The sequence below is a fragment of the Gallinula chloropus genome, assembly GCF_964237585.1.
Source record: "Gallinula chloropus genome assembly, chromosome: 5".
NCBI lineage: Eukaryota > Metazoa > Chordata > Aves > Gruiformes > Rallidae > Gallinula > Gallinula chloropus.
The window spans coordinates 6,758,157-6,778,106 of NC_140090.1; the positions used below are offsets into that span (position 1 = coordinate 6,758,157).

The following is a 19,950-nucleotide window of genomic DNA, read 5'->3' on the forward strand; positions in this document are numbered from 1 at the left end:
AAGGCAATGAAGGTCAAGTATCAATTTTATTTTATATTTTTATCTCAGAAAAATAAGATAGCAGTGAGTTTTAGTAATAGGGGGAGAAAAATCTATACATAGAAGCTGAGTGCAATACCAGTCATCCCTATTAAAGAGTTCAATAAAAAGTAATGCGTCCTGTTGATATACTCCACAAAGAATTTCAGCTGCTGAATGTACCAATCTTATCAGATAACAACTGAGCAGAAGTTTAAGCCATGTCAGGAATTAAGGCGGAAAAATGGGGATTCTGAGCACAGTTCCCACAGACAAAGTTGTACAAGCAGCCCACCATTGCCACAACCCCACAAAAGCAGCCAAAGATCCCTCTGGAAGCGGCAGGCTGGCAGCCTACTCCCATCCCTCTCACCCCAAGATCTGTGCATAGTGTCAAATGATGTAAAGAAGGATGTAAACTTGACGAAATTCCCCTGAAGGTGATGCCAGCCCCATACCGGACTTTTCTTCTAGCTTTACTACACAGCACCATGGCCTTAGGCATTTCTGCTGCAGCCAGGGCACTCAGTTCATGAAAAAGAGCTTCCCTAGTGCTGGCTCTTCTTCAAGCAACGGTCCAAAAACCATAATAAACTTGCTGTTCACCCTTTCCCGGACCACAAGGAACAGGATAGAAGGTATATTTATTGCCAGGTATAAGAAGCATGTGTTTCTTAGGTTGGGGTCTTTTTTTAGGGGGGGGGGGGGGTGAATAAGGGTTAAATTGTTTTGAGTAGATCAAGCATACCCCCAGGTCAAACTTATTCTCTGCACAATCTCCATGTCACAGAATCACAGGATTGGAAAAGACCTTTAAGATCATCAAGTCCAACCATTCCCATCCTATGCTAAACAGTCATGCAACTGGTCATCAAAATGTTAAAAAGCAATGCTCGTTTTCACAGGTAGATGTGCTATTAAAAACTTTAAGATCCACACACAAACTCTTTTAAAAGCTGAATCTCCTCCAGGACAAAGAGTCTGTGATTCCCTTGGCAACGCAGAAGTAGTAAAAAAGCCTTAAACACCCACATTAGGAAGCACAGAATATAAACTTTAGAAAGCAGGGAATGATTTCTTACAGCAGGTCAGAAGTCAAATGAAGACTTTTGTTTGAAACTCTGACAAAATTAACTATATCCTTCAATTGCAGAATGTCAAATTACAAGCATAACCTGAAGCTACTGGAAACATTAAGAGGTTACAAAGACCATAACTTTTGACAACACTTAATAAAACAATTAAAAACTCATATATCCTAAAGATTTTTTCATATATTAGTAATATGACATACCAGAATATCAAACTAAAATTAGTTCACAAATTGAAATGGATTTCTGGGAAATTTCTCTCATTACAGCAAAGTTGTTTTCCAGCCTCCTTTAATTGAATGAAACCAAACGGCATCAGTCTTCCACGTGAATATAGTCCCTTTCCTGACATCTGTTCTATGAGAAAATTCTATACTGGGGGGGATGGGGAGAAAAGGTGGATTTCTGACTAAATATTCCCTTCTTCCCCAGCCATCCCCACAGAACAGACCTCACTGAAAGCACCAGGTATTTGTGCTGTCATTCAGATAATTTGGAGATAATTTACTTGGTTGTTTTATGTAGACATCACACTTCTATCTAAATGCACTCACAAAATCCATTTGCTGTAGCTTTATGTGTGTATATATATATATGTGTATATATATATATGCATGTGTGTGTTTTATAAACTACTTCCACTCTTGATTATTTTTCAAGTGCAGAGTTAAATCTGTATAGATTTATTAAGGAACTTTCTCCAGGAAGTTTCACTAAGAAGAGTTTCTAGAAGTCAATAAAACTTCTTATCCTTTAGTTTCAATAAAACGCAAGAGAACACCCTGCAGATTTAGATTACCGTATCAGTACTTTTGATTTACTCCCATTTGCAACGAGAAGACAGGCGGTTCCCATATATAAAAGTTTATTCCAAAGCTGTGACCTTGACTTCTACCAAAAGTTCAATTGCAGGGATATTGTTTTTGAAGCGAGATGAAGGAAAGAAAGGAGTTCTCACAGATAAGATAATGAACTGTCAAATGCAGCTTATGAAATACTACTGTTTCAAACAGATGCTCTGATTTAATATGCTGTGACAGTAGAGTCAAAAATTATGACTAGGTCATTATGTACAAATGTTCAGACTACAAAGCCTGAATTACTTATTTGTTTATCTCATAAAGCATTAGGGGTGTGAACCAAAGACATCCCCACAGCCTTCCATGTGGGGATCAACAGTAACAGAACACTCCTAAATTAAATAACACATATTGAAGATGTATAACTAAGTGCATTCAAAAGTGGAATCTGCCAAAAGGTAAAGAAAAAGGTAAAGAAAATACTATTGATAAAGTTACTGGTTACACCAAGATTAAAAAATGAGTTGTCTCTAGTTGTTGCAAGTAATAAGGGAACGCACAAAACTACTATTTTAACTATTAACCCACTGTCCTAAGTACTCATACAACTGTAAAAACACAGTGAAGCTGAAAAAAATCCAGCCCAAACCACAAGATTAACTCCTGGGTGTGATGAGAATATGTACCCACATTATACACACAGAAAATACTTTTCTCTCTATGTAACTTAAAAAGCACAGCAAGATTTTTCTAAAGAAGAGAGATGAGCTGCCAATACTGATGAATCTGCTACCAATAAATGAGAAGTGTTGATCAGACTACAAGGTTTTCCAGCACAGTAAATAAGCAAAAAATAATATATATATCTGAGATTCCTATGCTGCTTTGCAGAGATGCTTGTATTCTGTACTGTCCAAGACAACAGAAACACATTTCACAATGCTGTATAAAACTGTTCTAGAAAAATAAGTGTACTCTGGAGGCAGGGACACAGGTTACATTTCAGTTAAAAGATACGACTGACAGTTCACCCCAGCAAAAGAATGAGCAAACATTGTGAAGTGAGGAATGTTTAACTCTTTCATGTTTCAAATGCTTATCTACCTTTCTATCATATGTTTAAAATTAAGTCCCCCAAAAAAACTGTTATATGTAATAACCTCTCTAAATCAAATTATCCTTTATCAACCAAAGCCTGCTACACTTACAAAAAAAAACATTTAATAAATAGAATCATAGCCTGGTTTGGGCTGGAAGGGACCTCAAAGCCTATCCCTATACCATGGGCAAGGACACCCTCCAGTAGCCCAGGGTGCCCAAAGGCCCATTCAACCTGGCCTTGAACACTGCCAGGGTTCCAGGGGCAGCCACAACTCCTGTGGGCAACCTGTTCCAGGGCTTCCCCACCCTCACAGAGAAGGATTTCTTCCTTCTATCTAATCTAAATCTCCCCTCCTTTAGTTCAAAGCCATTCCCCCTGTCCCATCACTTACCCTCCCTGACAAAGCCCCTCTCCAGTTTTCTTGCAGACCGCCTTTCTAGGGCAGCAAACAAGTCACCCACTATCAATATTAAAACATTATTTTCAGAGTAACTTACATAAGGAAATAAAGAAATGGGATCTGATTTTTCTCCCCCCAAAGAAGGCTGCCTGATGTACCTTGCCCCAGCACTGCCAGAGGTGGTACCAAATGACTCACTGACATCTCTCCTCCGAGCCGTGATGGCTGCTCCATCATCATTACATTACATAATGAGGTTTAATGATAAAGCTATATTTACTCAACAAAGCCTTAAAAAAGAGGCTGAAATTTTTTACACAGTTCTCATATTAACACATTTTTTGAGTGAAACCCCACTGTGGCCAACATTTAACAGGTAAGTTTATGTGATGGGAACAGTAAACGTAAATGGGTAGAGCTCTTCTGGAAGGACATGTAAATGATGGTGAGATGGTTTATTTTATCTACAAATTAAGGACTTTTTCACTCTCTGGGCTAGTCTATAGACAACGACTCACCTACTGAATGCCTAGCTGATGGATAAACAGGAAAGGAACATGTGTGTCACATTGGGAAAGGATCTCAAATGAAGTGAGCTTGTGAACATGTAGGAGAACACCATTCACACCAGTCCATCTGGTGCTATAGGAACACAAAATGGCTCAGGATTCATTTTGTTGAATTTGTAAAATTTGGTCTCTTGGGGTGGGGACAGAGTAAACTATTCAGCTAGACCATAAGCCATGAGAAGGAACCAATGGCCAACATCAGGGTGGAGGGCAGGCTGAAAGAGAATGACCATAAAATAACACAGATAAAATAGCTGAGATGTGAGGGACACATAGGCTAATACATTCATAGATATGTACTTGGATTAAAGCTAAGGAAGGTGCCCTGGAAGGCTGAGCTGGTACAGAAAAGAAATTGAAAGAAGTCGCAGTTCAGAAAAAAGTCAAACACAAAGTGAAAGTTCTATTAGGGAATGAGCACAGCCATGGTAGGGATAAACTAGTGTATGAGACACACATCAACTTAGCTGAGTCAAAAACTAGTCACTGCTCTTGAACAAACAGAACAAAAACAAAAAAACCCAGACAAACCAAAAAAAAAGGTGGAAACGGGGTGAGGTTCCTGAGGACTAGCAGAAGATTGCAGGACAAGCACGCAAAAGTCAGAAATAGCAATGGGCATTAAAAGTAACAAATGATCCTTCTGCAAATGTGGTACAAAGCCAACACTCTCCACTCTTCTACCCCACCTCCCCAAAAACCCATCACCAAGTTTGTGCCACCCTTTGCCAAGCGGATCAGCTGCAATCCCCGGAGTGTTACAATTAGCAGTTAAAAAAGGCAAGATCTCAGGCCTCCTGGTCCTCTTTTGGGGAAAGAGCTGTCAAGGATAAGCCAGGTATTCTGAAATTGTCTGTCCTAATGAATCCTGGCTCTAGCAAACTTATAAAACCCGATCTTGATGTGCCAGAAATGAGCATCTTTGAGACCTTGCGGATGAAGCACAACTTATCAGCACTCTCCCTGTCCTTACAACAGCTCTATTTTTATTTTGTAACATGAGGGATATGGAAATACAAGCCCATCAGCTTACTTTTGATTTGCACAAAAATATTGGAACAAATAATCATCCAGCATATAACAGCAACTACCACAGATAACACAACAAAACAGGGAAAAAAGTTGAATGCATCAACTTTCTTTCGGTAATAGATTGATGGACTCCAGGAAAGAATGAGAACAGTAGGCTCATTTTAGAGCAGCTTGTTACCTTGAGAACAAAAATCCTAAAACCGCTCAGACCATGAATCCTAAATGGCATCCAAATGACTTTCTTAATAATTAAATTATATTGCATCAAAAAGCACATGCCTTTAGCAGTCTGATTTGTATGTGTGCACTCTACCCATGAGTAACTGGGTAAGCAGAGATCGGGTGGAGTTGCCATAAAAACATACAGCATGTCTAGTGCTAAGGAATACCTCTGAAACAGAATAGAGCCTTTTGCTTTATGGTTCTCTCTGGACCTGATTCACCATTGTTTTATTACTGACTTTTGTTATTGTATCTGAATACAATTTGATTTTATGAGATCTTAAATATTACCTTTATAAACATTTCATGGGATGTTGACTCTCTATCTGCAAATTGCTTGTTTGCTTATTGTATCTGCTCACTGATGCCACTGCAATAGCTTATTTTTGCATTAACTTCTTCTTGGAGTCTAGTTTATCTTCTGAGAAGATCCTGGGATGGAATTTTTAATAAGAAACCCTTAAAAAAAGATATAACTGTAACTGGTAAAGACATCCTCACGGCTTTCTGTTTGCAGTATAATTCAATCAGGGAGTTTATGCCAGTCAGCGTGAGATTTCAAGAAAGTATTTTGTTTATCATATAATCAATATGATTTCAGCAACCCAGAAAGATATTTTTAAATAGTTGACTGAATTCTGTATGCAGCTCCTGCAACTTTACCTGAGTTTCAGACTTCAATAAACTCCACACATCATTTCTTTTGCTTCCACCATTCTCACTGTGCAACACCAATAAAAACCTATGGTTGATCCCATTCTATACAACACACATTAACTTGTTTTCAGGTAACGGGAGAAGATGGTGACAGCACTGGGAGAAAATACAACAGGATCCTTGGGCTTCCCTATCAAGTTACTTGACAGGTTAGTGCTAATTGATAGCTGTACTCGGATATCCATCACTTCCTCCACTGCAAAGCTGAAAGCTTACATTCCACAAAGCACCTACTCTAAATTTTACCGAACTAAAGCCCAGGAATTAAATATACTTAACTTCAGGAAACACATCAGATTATTATTTCACTCATAGTAAATATTTAATACTTGCAAAATCACAGGACCAACTGCAAATTCCTAATATGTTTCATTATCATTACGTATGCCCCTTGGAAACAGCAGCTCTCAGGGTCAATGAAATTCCATAATCCTTCTAGATGTCTTTCATGGTTACCTTCAATATTTACATTTACCTGTGAAATTCATCTCACTAGGAAAGACAGGCATCTTTCAAAGTCTTTAGATAAGACAATTAAAGTAGAGACATATTTTGCCCTGTTTCTCATCAAAGCACTTAAAATTGGGAAGTTTATGCTTTCATACCAGATTTGCAGAGTATTTACATTTAAATAAGCTTCAAAAAAAGGCAAGATACATGATCTGAAAACAAAAATGAATAAAAAGCAGCCATCTTCCTATAAATGCTACAATTAATCATTATGATGAGCAGATAGAAAGCAATCCATCTCATCGTCCCGTAGAGCTGATGTAGCTTTTCCTTTCATACACCACAAGTTAATTATTATGAGCAGATGTGCTTAGATTACAGGAAAATTTATACTCTATGAAACTAGGAACTGAAGATACCTATTTATTTTAAAGCACAAATGTATTCCCTGTTTGTTTGGAGGTTTGCTTGCATATGACTTCACCAGTGACACAGCCTGCACAGAACCCATCCATCTTGCAGGCAGTGATTCTCATGTGCTCCGCTCACTGATCCTTGCAAAGCATTACTGAAAGAGCATCTGGTGGCCAAAGCAGCTTCTCAAAGACACCGTACGTCTCTCTTTCCCCATGAATTCCCCAGTGTGGACCAAAAGATGTCTGTCATGGCCAGCATCGCACGTTCCCAGGGGTTAAAATGTAACAGAAGAGCTTAATTCCTCAGAATTCTCAACGAGTTCAGATCTGCAAGTTGCTGTTCAGTTCTGCAGACCTATTTCCCCTTGATTTTCTCAAATATGCTTAATAAGTACCTATTATTAAGATGCCCTCCCAGAGCATAAGGAATAAAATAAGCCAGCAGCGAAGGCTCATGGTCAGCAAGGGCAGAGGCTGAGGAAGGTGATGTATTCCTATCACACAGCAGCAGTTGGAGTGCTGCCCCCTCACGTCATACATCCCCCAAGGATGTGCTGATCTACTTCACCCCGAATTAAACAAATGCTGAAGTAGATGGCCTTCGACAAGCCTATTACATTTTAATAGGTTGGTTAGATTCCCTCTTATTGTGTACCTCTGGTTCAGGCGTTTCCTTTGCGAAGACAAAGACTGGGGTAAAAACAAAGATACAGAAAATATCCAAGGGACAGTAGAAAAGAGATAAGTCAAAGAAATTTCAATCACCTTAGGGCACATATCAAAGCAAACAAATATATGATTGTAGGTCTGAAACTTCAGTGAACTGTCAAGGAGGAACAATAGTACTGACATTGGAATTGACCAGAAAAGCGGTAAAAAGTCACATTTGCTACAAGGCTTCACATCCAAGATCCAAATTTGACATTACAAAATACCCCACTTCGGGAAAACTCTGTCAAATATCAGAATATATTATTCTAAACTTTCCTTATTTCACAAAGCCAATATCAGCAATCCTTTAATAAATGATGCAGGCACTAGGCAAAACCAGCGGCTGCCAGGAAAAAAATTGACTTTAGAAAAATCTTTGTTAGGAGGTGACAGTTTTTTCATTACTATCTATTGCCATCAAAGTACAGAGATGGCTGTTTCTTGTGTAGTAATTTTATTCCAGTGGAATTCCAATTTTTTGGATGAAGTTTCTCTTGATTTATTATAATATAAAGAAGACGGAATCTTCTCCTGAGTCTTTTGAGAAGCAAATCAATGACAATACTGTTAACAAAAGGCGAGACAGGGTGTTTCCAACAGGGAAAATACTCGGAAGTATTAGTGTTGCAATCATCAGACCGGTTTAGAAAGCGTGAAAACAACCTGCTAGGTATTGTTAATATTTCTGAATACGCTTGGAAACGGTGCCAAGAGAAAAGAGCTCCACTGGACACGTACAGCAAATGCAATATTGACCATTTCACAGTTACCTGATGCATTCTCGCAAGTGCAAGCACTTCATAAGCATCCCCGTCACTTCCAGTTACTCTGCTGTCACTTTAGCTGACCCGCTTGAAAGAAAGATGCTGGGGATTTTGAAAGATAGTTTAAGCCAAGGTTATTCATCTGTTCTGAAATTGAAAACTCCCCTTCTCAAGCCTCTGTTGCAGACATAAAGCTATTGGACTAACAAACATACAAATTCAGATTCAACGAACATGACACCAGGATTCCTTTGCCACCTCTGTGGCACGTCACACTTAAACCTTGTGCCTGAAGATTTATAGGAAGCCACACTGATGAGCTCTGCCATTCAGGATGCTAATATTCATGCTGAGTATTAGTGCTTAATTATTCAAAGAAACCTGACTCATTAATTTCCAATAAGAAGCGCTTTCTAATTACTGCAGAATAAGGAAAAATGCAAACTACAACTTTAGCAAGCTCCTGAAGGAAACTCCCCAGGGAGCCTGACAATGAACAGTATCAGCTACAAATCAAACCCAGCATTCCTTTCGACATCTCCCTTTTCCTTTCACCAACAGTTGGTTTTGGTTAGTTTTTGGGGGGCACAGTGCTCCAATGGACTGACTTAAGCTTAATAATTGACTTAAGGATCAACATTTCAACCCAGAACCAACCATTTCTTCAGCTAAGGAAAATAAATATCAAACTAATTTTCTTGGGTACTACCATAATGGCTGATCATTATCCCTCCACATAAGGTCTCTGGCATTTCCCATAATTTGGCATTCAACTTGACTGAGATCATTACAGACATGAAGAAGGTTATTCTGGTAAAGCCTTGGAGAATAACATCTCTAATATTTTCCCTGACAACTAATAGTATTGAAGTTTTTTAAAGAACTTTCTTATTTTTTATTATGCCCCAAGGCTTCGCATTTTAAGTGTCTATATGAAGAAAAGTTCTCCTTACGGCCTTTTTCTGGAGAATCTGGATCTTACTCTGCTCAGCTCAATTTTTTAACAGTTTTCCTATGAACCACAGCAGTTTTGGTGTGAGTTAACTTTGGATTTGTAAACAGCAGAATCCTGACAATGAGGAAATTAAAATTTTACAAAAGCACAATTAGATCTAAATCAGTACTGGATGGGACTTGCCTGCAACACGGAGAGGTGAACAAGAGGGACATGAAAGTGTCACATAGTAAACCAAAAAAGGAGACCAAACGGGACTCAAATAACTTCAGAGCAAAGGATGTTTCAAGTAAATTGAAACTAAACCAGTTGACTCACTGCAGGGTTAGCCCATGGAACTGTCAGACACAGGCAGAGGCTGAAAGGTTAGGAAAAAAACATGAGAAAAATCTAGTATTTTTATATCCAGTTATAGTGACAGTTACATGAGATCATATAAAATATTAAGGATCATAAACCCTCACGTTTCAGGTTCTAAGTTAATAAACCATAGTTCTAGGATGAAACGGCTCCTGTATTGCTTGACAGGCAGAACATGAGGCTGTGTGATCAGGTCTACATAGAGCCCATTCACAGCCACAGAAAAGATTTCTGTTGCAGTTCATAACATCCTCTCCACAAACCGTGAAGCATGACCACCCAGGCCAACTGCTCATAAAATAAAAATTCCTCAGATTTCTATGAAAAGTTCGAATCAGCTGTTCATAACTCGGATTTTAAATTGCTGGAAGCTGGTGCTAAAAACAAGTCATAATTGGAAGGGCCTGTCTCCAGTTTGAGGGAGAGATTGCTCTTCATTATGTCTCTCATTACGTCTTTCATCCTCCCGAGTAAGTCTCAGCACAGTTTGGTTCTCCTTGGACCTCTTTCATCTACTATGCTCTGTTTAATGACAATCCATCATTTAAAAAAAGGACCCCAAAAACGACTTTCACCAATGATAGTTGCTTAGATCATACAGACTACACACTAGATGAAAGAAATCTTAGGAGGACCAAAGAGAACTGAACTTAATCAGAGGGATGAAAGACAAAATGAAAATCTATCTACGCTTACATTTAAAAAGGAGTTTCCTTCAGATAAGATGATCTCAACTCTCTCTGTGTACCTGTTAAATATGGTATGAGTGCTGTCAGATCATTTGGGACTTTTATGATTGAGAAGCTCTAGCAACTCCTGTAAATTGTACACATTTGGATGGTGCTGCCTTTGACTTTGAGGTGATCGGGCCATTTACTATTGATCTAAAACCTTCTTTCCCCCCTTCCTTCCTTCTAATCAAGGCAGAAATACACAGCCTGGAAAGCTTTGATGTTCCTCTGCTTTACTTCTCATTATTTTGATCTTTTAACAATCCCTGTATTGGTACATGCTTGTAGTATACGGTTTCAGTGTTTATGCCTTCTGGCTTCAAAAGGCTTGATCAAGACTTCCTCCTCCTGCCCAGCAGAAAACAAATGCTCTGTTGGTACTAACATGCTGATATTTTATCAGATGGGAACACTATATAGTTAAGCTAGAAAACCAGCTTATTTCCTTCTGCAGAGGGGAATATACTGTCCCAGCTTTTGAAGGAAATCAGATATATGTAATTTATCTCATGCAGTCTTTATCATCTTTATTTTGCAGGAAGTCTACAGATTACTGAGTTGCCTTTGGATAAAATGTTGCACTGTAGATTGCTGTCAGGACAAATTCTCTAAGAGTCTCTTCAATTTTTATGTTGTTGGCATAAGGCTATGGTGACAGAAATGAGTTGGAGTCTCTCTTGCTATTAGTTAACATCTATAAAGTAATGTCATGCCAATTCTCCTACCACCTATGAAATACTCTTACAGCAGCTATACCTGAGGTGGAAGCCAGGCCAGACCCAGACTGAAATATAGTAGCACTGTTTTAAGTGTCTTGTGATGGCTGCTGACATCTCCCATGAAAAAAGGAGGGTTGTCCACCATCACTCTTTCCCGAACAACCTGTCACTGGAAAAATCAGTATCAATCTTTCTTCCCCTTGTCCTATCAACTAGGGCCCAAGGAAAGAAAAATTGGTCTACAGGAACACATTATCTGGAGATCAGTGGGATGTAATACAATACGAGGACGAATTTCCATTCCCCAAGCCAGCACCCGGCTGCAGATCCCACTACAGTCACACATACAGTTATAGACAATTCTGCTACCCTGCCAGGTTTTAAGAAATTGGCCCAGGATGATTTCTATACAAGCAGGTGATTTTATTTCTCATAAATTAAACTGCAAAAATCTCAAAGGCAGCCATAAAACGCTCAGAGAGATTGATCCCTCACAACTCACATGGCCTCCCCTGTCCCTTCCCCTCTTCTCCTGCTCCTGGTCAATTCTAATGTTCCAAAACTGAAATAAATCCCACAGAAAATGTGTCTGGGAGAGGATACCTTCCACATCCCACTGGTGCAGGAAAGGCTAGGAATGCATATATGACATTAGTATTGTATTTTTGTCTTCTCGTCCCTAATTTTTCCCTTTGTGAAATACTGTCACACATTTTTGCCTGACACCAACCCACTATCAAACCCACAATTAAACCCAGGCTTTGGGAAATAATTTAAATTGCCTATAGGTAAACTGAAAGAAATCAGATACAAACAACCCACACTCCTGTAAAAAAATCCATATTACAGTGACAAACCTCTCAAATGACAAAGTTCTTTACACGGATATACAGAGTTCACAAAGGTAAGTTTTAAGCATAAAATCAAGGGTAAACTTTCATTAAGGTCAAAAGATTTTAATCTGCTCACTGATACTCACCACAGCTGAGATTCCTAAATACCTTATTTTCTTCTCTTAATGAAGTTTGGGTATTCTGCAGAAAGAATCCTAATCTATTCTGAATCCGTTGGAAAAGCAGGAATTGGATTTACTCAGGAAAAGAAGTTGGAAGTTTTCATTTGATCTTAATTGTTTGTCATTATTTACAGTGGCAGAAAGTGCTATAGAACAAGTAAAGGGGGGATTACCTGTAAAAAATATTATATTTTACAAATCAGAAGAATAAATTGTAAGAACCTGGAGATCAAAAGGAAAATGTGAGAATACCTGATTTTACAATGTACATTTTCTAGAACAGTATAATGCTACACATGCATAGTCCATAGCTACTAAATCCAGACTTATCTCTGCAGTACCACTGCCCATCTTTCTACATGGTGTTGAGCGCTGTACATTTTTTTTCTTTAATGAAAATTTCACTTTTCTGGCTTCAGAGCATGTTCAAATGTATCTAACTTGTATATTTTTGGCCTGCAGTTTGGAGTAGTCACAATTTGCAAATACCCAGATGTCTTCCAGATGTACTCCCTGTTTCATGATGCACACTGTTAGTGAAAATACCGAAGGCAGCCAAGAATACGTGCGCCCCACAGGAAGCCATCTGAAATGGCCATCCTGGTTGACAGCAAACAACTGATAACGGAGCTTTGACTGTGGTTTTTTTCCATCAAGTTGCACATCCAACTCATCCTGCATTTCTCTAGGTCACACCTTCTATTTGCAGTTGGAGGCTGTCGCATTGGACGGGACTCAATGCCCTCCTAAAGTCAAGAGAATATTATCTGTGTCGCTTTCCACTTACCTAACCTCCAGCCCACTGCCTCGTCAGGGAAAGAAATCAGGTTATCGACAATAAATAATAGCAAATCACTTCTGGTTTGGTTGTTCCTTATCACCTTATTACTCTTCATGCGTTTATAAGCTAAAAATTGTATTATCAGTGACAAGTAAATAACAATGCAGATAACACAAACTCTATGAATTTGCAGTGTGATGCAGAACAGCTCCATCGGTAAAGTGTCAGTGAAGCCCTGGGCAGATATGGCTGGCAACAGACCAAGGCACACTATCCTGGAAAGGTGCCTCCAACCTTCAATCCCCATCCCAGACAGATTTTGCTTCACAAACTTTCCTTTCAAACAGATGACAAACAAGACTCAGCTCCTGTCCTTACCCTGGTGATTATTTTTCCCTCAACTATTTGCTACCAATGTCACCAGCTGCCAGACAGGTGTCTTCCAGACACTGACTGGGACCTCTCAAGTTCGTCTCACTATGCTCCCATTTGTGTCCCTGTAACCATTCGTTAACTCTAGCTTGGTATCATCAGAAAAAAAAACCCCACTGACAAAACCTAATGAAACCCCAGCATCACTGAGAATAAAGCTCACAGCGCCAGTGTCCTACTGGGTCAAGTTAATATTGGAGGGAGCTACTGATGACAGGTAAGCTGCTATCAGTTGGACAGGTTTATATACAGGACTGTACCACAAAGCACTGCTCATAAAACACCACCTTCTAACTGAAGCAGTCCGTGTCTCCACCACATTTACTGTCACAAACATGTTCATTGTAAACTTTAGGCTATCACATTGCCCCTAGCCCGTAAATTGTAACAGGGTTCTTATACCTCTTACACCTCCTGAAATCAGCAATTCTGTGCAAAAGCAGTCTGCAGCTCAAATGACAATGAATGCGTCTGTTAATTTAGCTAATCAGCAGTTATATTAACTACCTACAGCACAGGGAATAAAAACTGTTGGGTGACTATTTTATGAGCAAAAAACATGGTAACGCTGATGCTTTTTTGATGGCATGTGTCATTATAAATAGGTTGCCATAATATAATTGCAGCAGAAACAACAGTAATGTGTATGGCCATTATTGTGGTACGGATTGATAATATACTAGACAATACAGCTAAAGGATGCCTGTCTGAAAGGTTTTAGTAGATGCAACATTAACAGGCAGTACCAAAATTCATCCTTTCACCTTTCTAAGCATGGAACACTTGTTAACAGTCACTAATTTATTACAAACGATGTTTGCAATTGCAGTTCTGCCTATATTTTATATATAATTTTACTGATATTATTGCTGCATTTAGACACACTCATAAGACTTAGCAGATTGTTAAAGTTTTTGTTCTTGTAATGATAAATTTTTTAGTCTGCATCTCAGTCCAAAACCAGTCTTGTCTGCAGTATCCCTATTACAGCTATCAGGAAGCTCCAGAGCAAGAGCCAGAAACCTGCAATGAAGGAGACAGGAATCTTAAATTGCTCGAGCCCAGTGCTGCCTGCATTCTACTTTTTCACTGTCAATTCATATATCAACTTTTCAACTGAAACGGATTATATTTAACACAAACCATCTTAGCAAAGTCCACGTGGTGTGAATTTACAACCCAGTTAAAAAGGAAAGAAATACATCATATGTGGTCTGACAGTAGAGAACACCAAAAGAAATACTCTTCTGAGATGCCCCACGGGGCTATCCAGTATTGATCCACCCCGTGCCCTCGGGTGAGCCAGCGAGACCGTGCTTCTCCAAAGCAAAGGAGCAGCTTCTCATTACCACATTGGTGGGTTTGTTGTTGTTTTCCTGTACATCAATCAATAAATTATTCTCTAAGAATATTTGCTGCTCTGTATCACAGCATGTCTATATTTTTGCAATGGGGAGCTACAGCTCCGTGATGGACTTGCTGTCTCCTTAATGGGGGAAGATACGGTCAAATCCCCCAAATAAGTCACAGTTAAGAAGTGGCAGGAGCAAAAGAAATAAGACATGACATGTTCCATTGCTGCAGCTTCTCCTTGCTTTTGGAAAGTAACTACTTTCTTCATAGCCATGTTGTCAGTGTATTTCCAATACTAGTTTTTAAAGCAGAGTCTCATTACATCAGTCTGGTCTTTAATACGTGTCTATTTACTTTATCAATGGCTTTTGAAGCAGCCTTCAAAGACACTTTCTTAAAATAGGCTTTCCATCCACTAATTAAACCTTAACAATCCCTTGTAATGAGCAACACATTTTTCCCCCCAAAATGTAAATGTCTAAGGTGGTTGCTCATGTCAGCACAGAAGGAAGAGGTCATTTCTGAAGGATCCTCCATCACAAACATCAGAGAACAGTAAAGTCACTGAAGGGCATCCAAAGCAGAAGCAATTTTCTCACAGTCTTGACACCTTCTAGTAAATTAGTCACTTGTCGAGGAAAATGACAGCTATATAGCAATAGAAAAGCTTGTAAAGCTCTTCATTTACTGTTAGAAATGTTGTGTATGTCACTGTCAAGCAACAGTAACATCCCCACCCTGTTTTACTTGAGTGCCCTACCTTAGGGGTTTTTTGCAAATCATGCCTTGATGAAGTTTAAATAGCAGCAGCATTTCTTAGTTCTAAACGCTACTTTTCTCTTACCTGCATGATTGTTTTCTGAGTAAGTTAGTCCACTGAAGCTGATATACAAAATGAAAGGCTGTTGTAATTAGTGTAATATCATTCCAAGACAAAGGCATGAAAACTGCAGCTTCAGACGGCTGTCATCTCTGGGTATTCTGCTTATTATTCACAGGCAAATTCTGCTGTCTTCTACATGTAACATGGCAAGTTTACGTGCAACTTCAGTGAAAATACTCATGGAACAAGATCTGTAAATATCTGTCTCAGAATCTACCCTAGAGAAAGAATTTAGCTTGAAAGTCATTTCAGACTTAATTTTCCCTCAGCACATTCTAAATAGGTACACAGAAACATACAATTTCTTTCTTTAGAGGTAATTCATATTAATTCAATGCACTTGTATAATTGGGTAGCTATGACAGTCACTGAAACCCAAAATCCTCTTATTTACACGACAGTCAGGATATGGGCAGTGAAAGAAAAAAGAAATTCTAAACATGGATGCTCTAAAGAACAGCAAGACTGATTATCTTCAGTGGTAAAAGGGTAATTGCTGTTACATGGTAAAAAAGAAACTGGGTAAATGTATATAAATACTCTTTGGAGAATAAGCACTTACTGGCTAAAGACGCTGACACATTATGCAAGCCAATTACTGCATGGAGCTGTGGTGAAACCTCAAATGTAAACTCATTTGTAGGATGCTTGAATTTTGCAGGAGAGCATCTATGTGTAACACCTGGCATTCTTCCACTGATAGCACAGATTCCCCTCGATAAACCCACAGAGTTACAGCATCATACAATATAATGTAGGACAGAAGGAACCTCTGAAGACCTGATGCCTGCTCTAAGCAGGACTGACCTCAAAGTTAGAAAAGGCTGCTCAAGACCTTCTTAAGCTGAGTTTCCAGTATCTCTAAGGAATCTACAGTCTTTCTGGTTAATCAGAGAATGCCCCTCACTACAGTCTATGCCTGCTAACTTCTCTTATTTCATTGTGCACCTCTTGAAAGAGTCTGGCACCACCTCTTCTGTGAGCCCCACTCCCACGGGACACTTCTCCAGGCCCAACGAACCCAAATCCCCAGTCTCACCTCACTTGTTATTTCAAAAATATCTACACAGACACCCTTCACAGCAAAGAATGAGAGGATCAGAAGTCCTCCAGCATCAAGATCTGCAAGGTGAGGAGACCCTGGCAAGGCCTGTAAACAAATGCTACCCTTCCCCTAATGGCTATTCCTGGACAATATGGTGACAGAGCACTTCTTCACACATGCTAGCTGCTCTTGAAGAGTTCAAGTATCAGCAAACTGAGGTATTAAGAGCAGCTTTAGTAAAAGTTTCCCTTACTAAACATTTCTACAGATAAGATACAGAATCATTGAAAATCCAGCAGCTTGTTTTGCCTTGAACAACATGGTCAGAATTATCAGCTTGGTTTCAGCTGACTTCTCCTTGGAGATCACTCCCATTGTCCGTAGGAAATACCTTGAAAAATCATCTTCCATGCGTTTCATCTGAGAAACGATTTCCCTAAAACTCCACTCATTCTCAATAATACCTAGCAGATTGGTTCTTTCACTGCATGTAATTGTGAAAAACAAAGCTTATACAAAACCCCACAGTTAATTACAAAAAGTGAACATGACACTGAAACAAATTTTGCTTAAACCCACCAGGCTACAAGATTCCTCTTCCATGATTACTCCAGAACAGCACACAGCCTATGTAATTGTCGGAGGACTCTCCACAGAGTAAAAATAAGCATCATCCTATTCTATTATACTGCAAATTCTGTCAGAGTAAGATTAATACAAAGTTCATGCACCAACTGGAGCATAAAGATTACCATTCCTTCACACAGAGATTGAGGAATACATTTTAGGTCATCTCAATTTACCGAGCTCTCTTTGAAAAGCTTGTGGAAAGGCTTGTGGTCAAAACCTAGTTAAAGATATTTACCCCTTTGAGCTTTAGTTTAAAACACATTTCTTCTTTCAGATACAGCCCACATACTGTCAGGGCTTTTCTTTCTTTTCCTTTGTTTCCAGATTATATAAGAAATTCACTTCATCTTTAAAGAATAGTTTCTACACTTGTGAAGGAGTAAATTATTATGTCAAGTTTCTTCAGTTAGCATACCTGTATAGTCATTTTCTTTTTTTCAATAAAAATAACCTTTTGTTAAAGGTTTCATTAGATTTCCCAGGAGACTGATAACAGCCAAATCTCCAGCCATCGTCAGGAGCCACTACAGACTCTGAGCAGTGAATTTCTTCTCAGCACTTTTGTGCAGACAATGCGATCGCTGTATTTTCCAAGCACTTAATCAAACCAAGGGCAGGACCTCAAAGCTTTTCCCCACGCTGAACTTCTCCAATTGTCTTCGTGGAAATCAGGCCTCAGGCAAATTATTAGTAATATTTAAAATCCTGAGGAAATTATCCTTTTCATTTTTAGCACCAAGAACAGATTACTTCACAGACACCCATAGACAGATAGTTTTTTCAAAGCCCACATGCTTCATCTTTAGGCAGAAGAGCAGGTTACTGTAAAGACACTTGAATACCAAGCACAAATCCCCTCCAATACACCAAGAACACTATCATGCTATTAGTACTTTAAAGGCCCAGCACAGCAGCAAAACAATGGGTTTACTGCCCAAAATACTTTAAGTGCTTCAGTTCCTCAGTTTCCAAATTAGCCTGTGTAAAAAAGTAAAGAACATACTTAAATGCCACACTCCAACACCTTTAATATTTGGAGGCTGTTTGGAGAAAGCTTACCCCTTGACTGCAAACCGTGTCCACATGCCTCACTATGTCCCAGTGCCCCCTGCCTCACCGAATCTGGCACCAGCACGCAGTGACTCCAGCGGTGGGTCTTCCACCTGTAAGAGGAAAAGGTGAACAATTAAGTGGTTAAAGCTGGAAAACAGTTGACCTGTCCAGGGAAAAAAACTCCAGTTATGAAGGCTGATATACAGCAGAGACTTAAGGAAAAATAGTGAAATGATGATTGTAAACTGAAATTCAGATGCAAGGTTCACCATATCATCCTCCAATGTCTCCCTCCCTTATTTTTGCAGGGCATGGTTCAAAGTTACCAAAAAAAATCCAAACAGAAAACTTCTTCAGCAGGCTCTGAAATCAGGCTATCGTCCTGCTAGCCTGTTCTCATACAACTGAAGCTGTTCCCAATCTGCTTTCTGTGCTGGGATGGTGTGCCAGTCATGGACACAAGAAAGCAGCATGACACAGAGCTGGGCAGAGCCAAGGAGTGCAACTCCTGCTTTGACATTACATTCAGTATGGGTGGGATGGAGATTTATATGCAAAGATCTAATGCTTTTCTATTTACTAATATTGTATAACAGATGGGTCACAGAATTTTAATGAAGAGTAGTGAGTAATTGCCCTATTGTACTATTTGTCTAATCAGAATTTTTTTAAGGGCATGTTATTCACTGGAGTGAGAGCATCAGGGGAAAGAGAGGAGTTTCTGCAAGAAGCATACAATTATGATTAAGCCAGTTGAGTGCTTGTGGTCCCAAAACAGCTTACACTGATTTTTAGATACATTGAGGGAGGCGGTTCCCAGCAACAGCTTCCTTAAACACATTGAACCCTGAGGTTACCATTTCTAGGAGCTGTATCTACTGGGGCTTGTTCTGGTGATGCCAGATCTACTGAAATCTCCAATCTGAACTCCACTTTTGCACATTTTGCAAGGTAGGTTATTTGTTTAGAACTCTGCATTTTCCAGTATTATCTTGTTTTCTGGTGAAAACCGTGCAGGACAATCACACAGGGGTCATTTCCAGAGAACTGGACACTCACTAACAAGAGACTGATTCCAAGATAACACTTTTTACCTATACACTGGGCAGATGGGAATATCTTCACATTCTCTTTCCTCATACAAGGTGTCCGGGCACTCCTGTCCCCCATTGGCAGCATCCTGAATGATAATCCTATACCGGGACTGCTTAACTGCAGTTGCATTGCCTGTAAAATAAAGAAAAAAATTGCCTTTTAGACACAGTTGGCACCCCAAGTTAGTGATCTAGCTGGCTTGGTTAAAAACATGCACTGCCTTTTATTTGTGTTTTGAAATTCCGAGCACTCTGGAACTATCCAAGGAAGGGAAGGAACAGTATGCTCGATCAGAAGATATCATTACTTGCTTTAAAATTACCACTAGTTCAGCAGAACAACACCTGGGAGGTTGATAAATCAGCAGCCTGAGAGATGCATCAAAAAAATGTCTATTTAACAGAACATCAAATCAGACATGAAAATAAGCATGAGTAAATACTTAAACACCTCAACAGGAGAAAAGAATAAAAGCCAACGAAGCAAACTGTCATAATGGAAGGGTTTGTTTCTAAAAACACATTCTGGTGGTCTCAGGCTGCTACCAGTAACCCATCTTTATGGATTTCGAAATTATAGATGATGACTTCCTGATAGAAAAACCAT

The 19,950-nt window shown here is 39.2% G+C and overlaps 1 protein-coding gene across 1 annotated transcript in view; it reads right to left on the minus strand.

Annotated features, from left to right (window-relative positions):
• Nucleotides 1-19,950, minus strand: part of THSD7B (thrombospondin type 1 domain containing 7B) — a gene marked incomplete at both ends in the record, with an annotated part of 263,012 nt that overhangs the window by 116,018 nt on the left and 127,044 nt on the right. The window contains 2 exons of the mRNA XM_084264455.1: nucleotides 18,256-18,359; nucleotides 19,344-19,476. Of these exons, the coding sequence (XP_084120581.1) occupies nucleotides 18,256-18,359; nucleotides 19,344-19,476 (237 nt within the window). The remainder of the gene's footprint in view (nucleotides 1-18,255; nucleotides 18,360-19,343; nucleotides 19,477-19,950) is intronic.